We start from the raw sequence: 12,929 nt of genomic DNA, 5'->3' as shown, positions 1-12,929 counted from the left end.
GCAGGACCCGCCCCGGCGCCGACAATCGCCGTGCCCCACGGTCTCCACCTCCGCGGCCACCTGAGGCATCTTCGCCGGGTCAAGCCAGCAAGGCAGTCGCACGCCCGCCTGTGGGTGCCGCACGCCCGCCCGAGGCCGCCGCACGCCCGCCGGTGGCCACCGCGCGCCCGCCGCCGCTGCCGTCTGCAGCGCCCCTGCGCCGGGAAACGCGAGGGGAAGATTGGAGGCGGAGAAGAACCGCCCCGCCGCCACCATCCTTGAGGTGCGCCCGGCTTCGCCGGCGCCCCCTCCGGCGGCGGTGCTGCGGGGGAGGGGGAGGGGGAGGGGGAGGGGCGGTCCTTGGGGGCGCTAGGTTAGGGGCGGTGGCCCACTTGTCGGCGCTTTCTAGCGATAGAGACGACCAAGGTTGGATGACGACCAAAACTTTGCCGTAGTGAAAGGTGGGCAGAATAGGGAACATGTTCTTCCTTTTTAAGTAGTGTAGATAGATTACTCAAAGTACATCTCCTCTCTTATATGTTCGAGTGTTATTTGCATACTCAGTGAGGTCATTCAGAGGCGTGCCGACTCTTGGCAGGAACTCCTTTGACTGTGCTAGCGAACTCTCTAGTTTTCATATGCAAATAAAAAGTGAATCCATTTCGTAGTTTATAGACAGTGACAAATCACTGGTTGGATTGGATGTGGATCATCTTACTCAACCAAACTTCACCGATCAGACATGGCTTGGTCCCTATTTGACAAGGGGACTTCACCCGTTCCATTGGCCTTCGAACCGCTCTTGCCCTCCTCCCACTTCACTTCTATAGTGGTCTTATTTGGCCGACCCACCCAATGGACTGTAATAGATCTTTCCCGGCTCAAATCCCACGTGGATGACATCTTTGGCGATGACGGTCTTGAGCTCCGTCGAGTTGTTCTTCGCACCCATGAGTAGAGTGTTGACACGGATGGAGAGGAGGGTGTCACCGGGAGAAACTTCTTGTTGTCATCTGCGAATGCCCAGGCTGCGGCTTCCCAATGCTTCATCACGCGCCACTCGGTGTCCCCTGCGTTCTTGAGGCGCACCCCTACGGCCGGCCAGAAAGACATCAACTAGACGTAGATGAGCGTCACGGTGAATTGCTAGTTGGTGGCGTCCCCGTACGGCCTGAAAGCCGGGTAGACGACGCGGGGGTTCGGCTTGGAGTAGATGCAGTTGGTGCTGCAATAATTGTATATATGCAAGCATGCAGGTTCATTTCAATGCATGGAATTAAAATGCTACGTGTATAGTATGCAGAGGTGGAGAAATGTACAAGTCAGGGGGGGCACCGCCCCCCCCCCCCCCCCCCCCCCAAAACTTTTTGAGAATTACTGAAGAATTTTTTTTACAAGCCTTAAAAGAGAAAAAAAATTGACCACTTTGCCCCCCAGATATAGATATTTTGTGTTTTGACAAAATTGAACGCTCGTGCATTTCAGTAACTTAAAGTCAGTGGCCGATGTTTCTCCAAATAACGTGATTTTTATTCTAAAGAGATTCGGTACTATGAGAGTGTGAAAGGACAGCTACTAAAATACAAGTACGAGCTACTGAACCACGACTTGACTACTGAACCCAAATGGCATACTGTCATGGAATTACTGAATCATGAAGATGAACACTACTGAAAGCATTAAACAACAGCAACTGAAACTCGCTGTCAGATCAAACTAGCTACTACGAGACGCGCTACCAACAGCCCGGTGGGGTGTGTGTTAGTGTGTGCAATTACTATAGAACAAATCTCTGTATACATTTCCTTTTCATCTTCACTTACCAGATGATTGTGCCTAGATGATGATTGTGCTCGTGCTGTTATTTAGATGATGATTGTGCTCGTGCTGTTACCTTACTACCTTGATGATGGTGATCAGATCTATATTACTAGTATGCAGCTACGAGTTATATACATGGTTTGGATTGCAGAAAATATTTACAGGCAGCAGCTAATTGAAAGGGTAAACACCCCTACCTAGTAAGCTACCTCTGGTCTTGTGTCTGTCAGTTGAGCAGCACCTTACACATGTAAGTAACACACATATATACAGGGTAACAGAGCCTACAACTCCATGGCAGCCTCTGAGAACGGCATCGACGCGGTTCCGGTTTCAGGGAAGAGGTGTTCTGAGACCACCATGCACATGGCTGTAGTCTACCGGCACCAGGAGAGGAAGAACTCGTAGTCCGGGTGCCTGTTTCTGCTGCGCATCCGGTCCTTGCTCGGCATGTCGGCCCTGGCCATGGCTGCCGCGGCTTGCTTCAGTGTCGACACCCTTTCTCTCAGAACCTGAGATACTTGACTGCACGAAGAATCTGTTGAGTTGATGTCTTCTGAAGTGGATCTGCTTGTCTGGAACCACCACTCCCCCTGCAATAAGATCGAGCAAGTGAGTAATATGTAAAGAGTGGTCACATCACACGTATATATCGCTTAAAAAGAACCATAGCAGCAATAAGCGAGGAAATGCGCTAATTGCTTTCATTTTCGAGAATAAAGTGCACTAGAAAAAAACTGAAACCATATAACTTGACCAAACCGGAAGTGCTCCTAACACACTAACAAACAATTGACTTGGACCGAAACAGCAAACTTGGGCCAACCGAAAAGATCCTCAGGAATTTATTCGGTTATATTCATATCGGGAAGCCAAGGTCTGCAAATTTCGGCCAAAACCAGAGCCAACATAAATGCCTTTTTACCTCTGGGGTCATGGCACCAACTTAAACCATCTTGAGTTAACATGTTATGTGCCAGGAGCCATTTACCTTGTCATTGTAAGACTGCAGACCCATGACTGGCAAAACAACATGGCCATGACCAGCCTGGTCTGACGAGCTTCTTCGGTGAACCCAGTGCCCGAGAGAATGGTATGTCAGGAAAGCAGCCTGGAACTTCCCATCAGGTATACGATATATGGGATACCATGCGACACAGTACCTGAAATTCAAAATAATGTAAGTAATCTAAAAACAAGATCCTCCAAAATAATTTTACATATATATGTACAAGAATGCGCAGATAGATGATAATGGGGCAGATACTGCTGGAGCATACAACAGACCAAGAGGCAGGATGGAGATCATGCAGGTTGAGCTCTAGGTTCTTTGGGTCTCCTGATATCTGGCAATTTGATTGCTTTGCACCATCAATCAACTCCTTTACCCTAGTAAAATTGCAATGAGATTTCAAAAAGAATGTTTTAGAAACAAAGTATCTTCCCTAGAGTTCAGCAAACAAGCATAAGATGGTAGTTTAAAAAAATTAAGCAATACTAATGAGAAATGGTCAGATCAATTTTGCATCGAGGAACCACAAGATAAGATTTGCATAAGGAATCGCATTCATCACTACAACCAGAAAAAAATTAATATTAGCAAAGCTTTGTTTTCTCATTTATTTTCTTCATTTCTAGCACATTCACAATGTAGTGAAATACACATGTAGTATTTTCAATATATGAAGATTTATACTTAAATATCTGGACCTAAAAGGTGCTAATAGATAAGCATCCAGAATCCTGGACGTCATTGATTCATGAAACCAGGCTCACACTCACTTGTTAAATAACTGTCGTCGCCAAAATGGTTGTTCAGATTCAAAAAATTCAAATATGGGCTCTATAGTTTCCAACTGCTGATCATCTTTAATATGCAAAGCGGACGGGCTATTTCTTTGATTAGACTCTTGAGGTAGAAGCTTCGCTAATATTGGGAGAGAGCTCAGACATGAAGATGTTTTAGATCTTGCACCTCCCGTATCGGCTGCATCCTTACCAATGGTTCTCTTGGGTTGCCCAAACAATTGAACAGCTGAAAGATATGGCACAAAGTAGGCATTAAACTGGTAATGACTATTCCAGAAGCCTTTCGATCTACGGAGATCCTGTGCCTTTACTTCCAAGCCATAGCACCCAGGTTCTTCATACCACTGCCAGATGCTACTTAGAGAGATATCAGCGGTCTGATGAAAACATGAGCGGTCTGTAATGCATTCCTGTGAAGAAGAGTTGCAGCCAGTAAGGCAAGGGGTACAGTGCAGAACTGGAGAAGCGGAATAAATAAATTGTTCAAAATCAGCCAGAGGCCTGCCAACGAGAAGTTGGATATCTTCCGCTCTCTGCTGTGCCCTATAAGCATCACTGACTGCCTCTGTTATCTTGCTGAAAGCAGTCACAGTTTCAATATGTCCATGGCATTCCAAATCGGGCTGTCCAGATGAGTTCAGTTTAGCAGGCACCTCAGTAGCGACTTCGCTGCCTTCACGTTTAGTTGATGCAGGAACATCTGAAACATTTCTCTGTACATCTATGTTAGCATAAACAGAAACATCATTAGCTGGAACTGACACTTCAACAACAGAAACCTCCGGAAGATCGAAATGGATTTTATCTCTCTTTACAATAGGAACCCATTTATGCGGCATGTGTGCAGAAGCGGAAAATGACTTCACATCTTTGGGTTCCTCGGCACATGAGTTCATGGAGTCCAAATCTGTCAATATGACCTTATTTTCATGGCATGGAGAATGAGCATCATCTTGAATGACCAAGGTGCATGCTTCCTTGGACGTAGATTGTGGCACCAAATGAGAATCCAAGTTGTGAGCACACACTAGCTGTTGTAACATAGACAGTCCTTCTATCTGTTCTGAGTGGTTCTTCGGCATCTTGGGAATACAATTCTTAGGAGCGTACAGAAATGGCGCTTGCTTCTTGTACATGCATCTGGAAATTTTTCGACAATAGTTTAGTGCACTATTTTCAGTGGTAAGCTCCATTTCAACAGGCACATCTGGAGAATGGTGTTTGCATGATTTTCTACAGCGATGTTTATCCATTGATCTATTTGTGTCTTCTTGTGCATTCTTATCTTCATGTCCTGCTCCATATGATTTTTCCTCGTTAAGTTTTTCTACTTTCTGCCACACAGAAACTGGATTGTCTTTTCCACTATGAATATGCCTATTAGAACCAACTACTCTATTAGTATTATAGCTAGATGTTTTTCTTGATCTTCTCCCACTCCTCTCCGAACTAACTGGAAGAAACAGTTTGCTGCTACAGGCTTCGCTGCTGCATTGAACTCTTTCTCCTACATTCAAGTAAGGAGCACCTTCACAGCTAACTCTTTCTCCTACAGTTATATTAGATGAACCTGTACATCCAGGGCCATCCTTCCCATCACTTTCCACTGTTGATAAAGTCTGAATAGTTCTGTGTTCCACATATCCATTGCTGCTCTCGGCATTATCTTTGCCCATATGGGTGTCTTTGACCAACAAGCTGGCAGAGGATGAGGTATCTGACAATTTTTCAGCCAGTAAATCAGGCAGTAGCACCTCAAGAGGAGAAGCGGCATCAATTCGCTCTTCACACAGGAGTTCTGGTAACAAACTATGATTTTCGCAGGTTGCTTGCCTGCAATGTTTTGATTTGTTCCGCCTCTTCTTAGAACTCCTTTTAGGAGGCTTAGCATCATCATGCAAAGTATCCGAATAAGATATCAGAGGAGCAGTAACAAGCCCGGAAGAGGTATTTGCAACCACGTGGCAGGTAGGGCATGTTGTCAATGAATTCTTAACTTTTTTCCTATGCCGCTGTTGTCCTAAAGTGGTTCCTCCATTGGGAAGTGGTTTTAAAAAAATGTCCCGATCCTGCATGTTCTTTTCATTCAGCTGATCTAACCAGTGTATTAACTCAAAGCCCTCTGTAGCAGCAATTCCTGATGTCAAATAGCTTGTCCTGTTGATCTCCTGTATGCTAGACGAAAATTGTGCCAATCTCCAATCTGAACTGTGCCCACGAGAAAACACTGTAAATTTGTTGTCCCTGCCACACCAAAAAAAGATAGTAAACAAGTAGCTCCCAAAAAATGAATATTAAGAGGGTATTGAGGGCCATAGTGACTGCCCTGAAAAGAAAAAAGAAAACGATATTGGGGGCAGAAACTGTTAAGTGCTTGGATATGGTGATTGTATCATGTATACATGAAAGCATCACAATGAACATTCTGGTACATTTAGATCGTTGTCAGCTAGCAGGCGTACAATGTTCACAAACTCGCAGAGAATAAGCAAACGTTTCTGCTGAAATAAAAATAAGAAGCAAAAGCATAGAAAGACAATAAAAATGGTCATTCACCTGATAATTTGTTCATGCACAACCATTTTCTAGTCGTTATACATTTTAATAATGGTCACAGCAAAAGAAAAAGTTCCATGACCTCTATTTTCACAAAAGATAAAATAATCTACATATACCCTTGATACATACATGGCATCCCGGCATAGTGGTGAGTAAAACTAAGAGGCACATTATTCATAAATCATAACAGTGTACTCATCATCGAATACAAATATACCCATCTTACACTAACATAAATCATCAACCATACACTTCCAACCTAAGTTTCCTAAATTCGACATTGATGTCGCTATCATACTAGTGGAACGAAATTGTGCAGCCCACACAAACAGTCCAACAAAAATGACCACCAAATATCCCAAAGTGGTTCATCTACACATAACAAGTTGTGCAGTGCACACAATCATTTCTTAATTTAAATATATGTGCCAGCAGTAAATCAGATATAAAGCTTAGTCAAGTACAACCCACTGAAGATGGCTGTTATTAGAAGGATGTAATAACAATTAATTACCTGTTCTCAGGGAATACGTAAACCGGGCAGTGTACAAGCTGGTCCTGATCAATGAAAAGATAAAAGCGGCAAGTCTTTAAATTCCACAGATACATATATGTAAGCTTTCTGGTGAACAAAAATATTTCAGTAAGAAGTCATTAACCTCTGAAAAGCGGTTGTCGGTATCCCTGACTAATCCTTTACATTGCATATGCGACGTGAGCCTTTTGTCGCTTACTTGAGGCGCGCACAGCATTTCTTCAAGAGCCTGTATCGACAAAAGCAGATTTAATACAACACATATGCATCGACCACCAATAACTGCTCGACGCGAGGAGTACAAACAAACGATACAGAAAAATCAAGCCACCAACCAAACTCCTTGAAGAAAAGGTCATCAACTAAACTAGGACATGAACAATGATGGCTAGGCTGTATTGGCACTAAACTCTAGCCAGCAATTGACCAAGCAGTCAGTAAGCAAGCAAAAAATTAAGTCAAGACAGGCCGAGACACGAACAACCCCATTGTAAGCACTGATCTTGGCATGGCCACTGTAGCAATTGAGAACTGCTTAAAGCTTGAGCTACAGCAGGATTTATCCAAGCACCTATGATGCTGGTCGTTACTAAATCTTCAGCTAATGCCAGCACAGATTATGTTGGTTGTTACTGAATCTCCAACCAATCTCCTACCTATGATGCTGGTCGTTACTGAATCTTCAGCTAATCGCACCAGGATAAACACGAGCAGAAAGATAATCGTAATCGCACGGAAATCCCGCCTCCTAATCGCACCCAGTCGATGCGTATCAGTAAAAGTTAATCCCGGGTTAGAAAAGATTCAAAGAAATGGATAGGGGCGGACCTCAAGTGTTCATCGTGGCCGGCGCCGGCGCCGGAATCTGGACGGAGCGGGGAGACAGAGGCAGCGAGGCGGAATCCGGAACCCAAAAAAAGAAAAAGGAATCTAAAGACACGGGATTTTGTTAGCGAGCAGCGACAGCGAGGCGCCACACAAAAATTGGAGGGCGCTAAATATAGGGGAGGGAAGAGCGCACGCGGATTCGCAACGGATTAATCGAGGGGAACGTGGGATTCTCGCCGTGATCGATCCATGGTGGGGCGATTGATTCGGAATACGAACTAGCGCACACAGGAGCAGCAGCAGTGAGAGTGAGGAGGATGGTACTACCACACCACTAGAACCGTACGCACGCACCCTACCCGAGCATCTCTACACAAGTTGTTCAAATCGGTAATACCTTTCAAAATCTACATTTTTATCTTTTTGCTCTAGACTACATGCGTCTCTACAGAAGTATTTTCATTCGTTTTGTTATGTATAATGAAAGTTATTAGTTTGGTGTGCTCAAGTAATCATGTGAGTTGTTGACTACACGGTTAATTTGTTGTATCAATATATATATTTACATATTGTTTCACGGATATGTTATATTAATGAAGATTTACATATTGTTCACCCATCGAATAGTCTTCCATTTTATTTCTAAAGATGGTGGAAAACCAAAACTGATCCCGATGCATATACACTCAGTATGTATAAAACATATTTTAAAAATTAAAAGAATTAGGAAACAAATTTCATGTGTAGAAGGCCATGTTCTATCTGTGCACGTACACATGAAACCGATTTTCTTTTTACACGGGATACAAAACATGTTGTTTTTTGCTGAAACAACTTTGTGAGCATGTAACAAGTCAAGATATACAACCGATTTTTTTGTATTTTTGACAATTTTAAATATGATTAAAATTTATTTTAAATAAAGGGTGCATATTGCACCCGGATACAAGAACACCCTTATCCCTTAATATAGCGTTTTATAAATTGTTTACTAGATCCCTGAGCTAAAGTAGGCCCCAAATTAGTGCTTCATAAACTGTTTATTGTGGTCGTGAGCCAAGACAAGCCCCAAAATACTCCTCTATTTTACTGAATGTGTATAAGTATGTATTGTTCCGTTCATGATTTTGTTTGTTTTAACCTAATTTTATTCTATCCACTTTGTTTTATAAAATCTAAAAAAAATCTGACTTAATTTTCATAGTCACGGTGCTAAATCCACCCAAGATGCACATCTTAATCAAGTTGGCTTTAACATGCCCATCTCTCCATATCAACTAGCTAGTTAGATACTCCCTCCATTTTAAAATAAGTATTATATTAGATTTGTATGTATCTAAACGTCATTTTGTGGTAGATACATACCAGAATTTAGAAGTGTCACCTTATTTTAGAACACAGGAAGTATATACTATCAGATGCATCGACAATGTTATACTACCGATCGATCGATAATGCTACAATGAAGATGAAGCGGAGCCGTGATAACTTTGAGAATTCAAAGTTTCAGCAACTCCAGAATTTTACCAATAGATTGAGTGATCACAATATATTACGCCGGCATAATAGCATCATTAACACATAATAATCAGAAACCAAGGTCTCGACACTTAACACGCTTTGACGGAATGATGTATTCTACTGGGAGCAGTACCTGGTGGGGTTTGTAGCATAGAAAACAAATAAATTCTACCGTAAGAACAAATAAAACTAAGATCCAATCTAGAAAAAAACCAAGATCTATTCTGCTAGATATATGCAACGAGATAGATGAGAAACTTATCCTTGAAGATCCAAAGCGGCAATGAGATCAGATCTCGTGGATGATGTAGTTGTACACTTGCCGAACTCAAGTTCGCGATGAAGTTCTTCCTATGATGCAAGCGGACAACACTTCCGTACTCGATCACGCGTATGGTGTTGATGTAGACGTCCTCTCCTATTCCAGCGGGCAGCGAATAGTAGATCCTTCGAGGAATCCTAGCAGCACGATGGCGTGGTGATGGTGGTGGTGAAGAAATCTTGCAGGGCTTCGCCCGCGCAGGATAGAGAGAGTAGGGAGAGAGGGACGGCTAGGGTTTCAGGGGAGGAGTAGGCTGCACCCCCGCCCCTCCCCTCTTTATATAATAGGAAGGGTGGATAGGGTTGCCTTGGCCCCTCCTCCACCCTTTAAAGTCGGCACACAAGGGAGGGGGGAAGAAAACTTCCCCCAAGTTTGCCCCTCCTTATTTTTAGGATTTGATCTTATCCCCTAGGGATTCAATCTTATCTCTAAGGGGTATGGCCGGTTGGGCCTTAAGCAGAGCCGGCTTTGGCCCAGGGGCAGCGGGTGCGACAACCCGAGGCCCATCCAAACTAGGGGCCCGTAGCGAGTACTGCACTACATGGGTAATTGTACAAGAAACGGATCATAAGAGGTCCATCTATCCAATGGGATGCTAAAAGCAACACCTCCTCATGGGCCAATCATCTATCTAATCCAACCTACACACATGGCGCAACTATTTGTTCCATCATTCTCCGGAGCAGATGCCTCTTCGCTTTCCTACGATCCCAACGCGTAGGGAGGCACAGAGGACGGCGTGTCTGCTATCGCCTAGGCATGTAGGTCAGAGAAACAATTTTTTGCAAGGTAATTTTCGAATTAATTTTTATTTCCCCTGGCTCCACCCTCTACTTTCTTGTGTTCTTAATCCAAATTTGGCATGACACTACGAGAACTCTATTGGATGTTAACAATGTCGAAGAGCAACATAATAAGAATAAACATCTAATTGAGGAAAATGATGCTGATGACGATGAAACTTGTAGAGACCATGATCATCATGGGAACATAGATGAACAATAATTTTGTGTCAAATCGATTTTTATTCTCCGCTATAACTATAAGGCCCATTTATAGAGTTCGCCACAGGGCCTCTGAGAATCTAGAGCCGGCCCTGGCCTTGAGGGCCTGGTGCGCCTAGCCCATGAGGCCAGGTTGCACCCCCTCGGCCCATGTGGCCCCTCCTGAGGTGGTGGGCCCACTGCTGGCCCTCTAGAACCTTCTAGAAGCTCCGGTCAAAACATCGAAACTTTTCCTGAACCCCGAAAGGTGACTTTCCTTATATGAATCATATTCTCTAGACTATTCTGGAACTCTCGTGGTGTCCTAGATCCAATCCTAGACTCTGTCACCCTACGGTTTGTGAATAATGCAGACATTATCGAGACACCTCTCTAATCAATAACCAACAGCGGGACCTGGAGATCCATAATGACTCCTACATATTCAACGATGATTTCGTGATCAAAAGAACCAGAAGCAATTGTTACCAATTCCCTTTTGTCGCGCAATACTTTACTTATCCGAGATTCGATCATCGGTATCTCTATACCTACTTCAATCTCGCGTCATTGACACGAGAACGAAGCGCAACCGTCGCCTACCTTGCGACGGGAGTTACTGGCGCGCAGCGACGGTGCAGTTTCCAGAGAGGCGCAGTGACACGTCTCGTCGCGCCTAGCTCTCCGTACCGGTGTTAATGCGCGCCACCGCTCCCTCGTCCCTCACACAAACCCTAGAGCCTCAACCCCTAACCCTAGCCGCCACCATCTCAGGAGTCGATGGCCATTCCATGGCTGGTAGAGGTCGAGGTCACGGCCGTGTCTGCGGCGGCCGTGCTGGAGCAGCAACACCATCGCAAGTGATACGTTGCAAACGTATCTTTTGATGCTTCATGCTTGTTTTACACCAATTTATATATGTTTCATTTACACTTCGTGGTACTTTTATACATTTTCTGGAACTAACCTATTAACAAGATGCCACAGTGCCAGTTCCCTGTTTTCTGCTGTTTTTGTATTTCAGAAAAGTTTTACATGAAATATTCTCGGAATCGGATGAAACAAAAGCCGAAGTTCCTGTTTTACCGAAACGAAGATGGAGTCCAGAGGGCAGGGGGCAGACGAAGAAGTGCCAGGAGGCGGGCACGCCATGCCTAGGCGCGGGCACCCCCTCGCTGACATAGGCATCCCGAATGGGCCTGCCGAAGATGGTACCCGGGGTTTTACTGAAGGCCCAATACTCGAAGGATAAGAAGATTCGGGAGCCCAAGATTTACTAAGGAAGGATAGAGTTGTAATAGAAAGTGTTGTTTGTAATCTGGCGGGATGAGTTAGAAACCGTCCCGGACTCTGTAAACTTGTATAGCACGAATCCCTCGACTCCACCTCCTATATAAAGGGGGAGTCGAGGGACGAAGAATCAATCGAATCATTGTCTGCAAACCCTAATTTTCATAATCGTCGAATACTTTTCGGCTGAAACCTTCGAGATCTACTTGCCCTCTACTTCTAACTAAACCCTAGCCTACAATCCATAGGCATTGACAAGTCGATACCTTGTCAATTGGCGCCGTCTGTGGGAACTAGAGGCGTAAGGAGCTGATCTCGATGGCACGCTCAAGATCTTCGACATCGTCAACCGCAAGCAACACAATGGATCGAGGTAAACAGATCGCTGTTGGTCTTGTCGATTTTGTTCCTCACCCACCCTCCCGTTTGGATGCATATGCGTATCTGGTGGAGCCCATGGAGATGACGTTCGGAAGGTTTCACTTTCGCGTCGAGAAGGAAGGATCGTATCGTGTCGATATTCCGATTTCATCGGGATCGTCGGTGGTCGATTCCGATTTTTCAAACTATGCATCGTCAACCGAGTCAGGAGAAGAAGAAACCTCGGCGACACGCTACGTCAGCACCAGAGCAAGAGAGAAACTCGCCAAGATCTTCAACGACATGTCGTTTGAGTCATCTGCGGACTCATACATAAGCGATGGCTCAAGCGATGTCGACAGTTACGACTTCATCGACAAATCTCCTACAGTGGGCAAGGTCTTCATCAATCTCAACAATGATGTCACCAAACCCAATGTAGATCTGAGTACAAAGTATCATCAGATTTATGCCATTGAAGATCAAGAGGAAACATCTGAGGCTTTCGACGATCTGGGAAATCCATACGTCGATCCCTCCAATCTGCGACAAGGCCTGGGCAACAAATACGTCGGGCCAGAACCACGAGATAGAGTTCAACTTTCACAAGCAGCGTGGGACAGAGCCGCGAGAGCTATGAACGGTACAGAACCAATGGCTACCACGGCCACACCAGAAGAATTACAAGCATACCAATATAGGCTCGCACGAGCTGCTAGAGAATTGGAAAAACAGACAGCTGAGTTGAACAGAAGAAAGGAGGCAGCTTCTGCATCCAGCAGGAGAAGGGCAGATCTAAGTAGACAATCTAGAACTTCGGGTGATAGCCACAGGGAGGCTCGGAACAGAGGAAGATCAAGGTTACAACACATACCCGAAGCAGAAAGAGAGCACTTGGTTCAAAACCTCGACATGTCCTTTA

At 44.6% G+C, this 12,929-nt stretch overlaps 1 protein-coding gene across 2 annotated transcripts; it reads right to left on the bottom strand.

The window, feature by feature from the left end:
- Positions 1–1,886: 1,886 nt before the first annotated feature.
- LOC127314334 (uncharacterized) lies at positions 1,887–7,925 on the bottom strand. 2 transcript variants are annotated; one of them, XR_011748145.1, is made up of 7 exons: positions 7,532–7,925; positions 6,828–6,932; positions 6,683–6,726; positions 3,583–5,853; positions 3,081–3,189; positions 2,792–2,963; positions 1,887–2,393 (listed from the first exon to the last, which is right to left on the bottom strand). XR_011748145.1 is itself a non-coding variant. In XM_051344789.1 (7 exons), exons 2-7 carry the CDS (start codon positions 6,918–6,920, stop codon positions 2,178–2,180), a joined length of 2,898 nt encoding a protein of 965 aa, XP_051200749.1. In that variant the 5' UTR covers positions 6,921–6,932; positions 7,532–7,921; the 3' UTR covers positions 1,887–2,177. The 2 variants fall into 2 exon arrangements, 1 of the variants encoding a protein (XP_051200749.1); XM_051344789.1 differs by having other exon boundaries at positions 3,088–3,189; positions 7,532–7,921.
- Between the last annotated feature and the right edge of the window lie 5,004 nt (positions 7,926–12,929).

Source organism: Lolium perenne, chromosome 7, assembly GCF_019359855.2.
Source record: "Lolium perenne isolate Kyuss_39 chromosome 7, Kyuss_2.0, whole genome shotgun sequence".
Taxonomy (NCBI): Eukaryota; Viridiplantae; Streptophyta; class Magnoliopsida; order Poales; family Poaceae; genus Lolium; species Lolium perenne.
The sequence above is the reverse complement of the archived record's forward strand: the minus strand, read 5'-3'. Positions and strand labels throughout refer to the sequence as shown.

Excerpts from the sequence above, each read along its gene's own strand:
- LOC127314334 (XM_051344789.1), bottom strand. The coding sequence starts at position 6,920 with ATGCTGTGCGCGCCTCAAGTAAGCGACAAAAGGCTCACGTCGCATATG. Across the intron at positions 5,854-6,682 it reads TACGTATTCCCTGAGAACAG|GGACAACAAATTTACAGTGT; the intron begins GTAATTAATTGT and ends TTGGTGTGGCAG. Across the intron at positions 2,394-2,791 it reads TGCAGTCTTACAATGACAAG|GGGGAGTGGTGGTTCCAGAC; the intron begins GTAAATGGCTCC and ends ATCTTATTGCAG.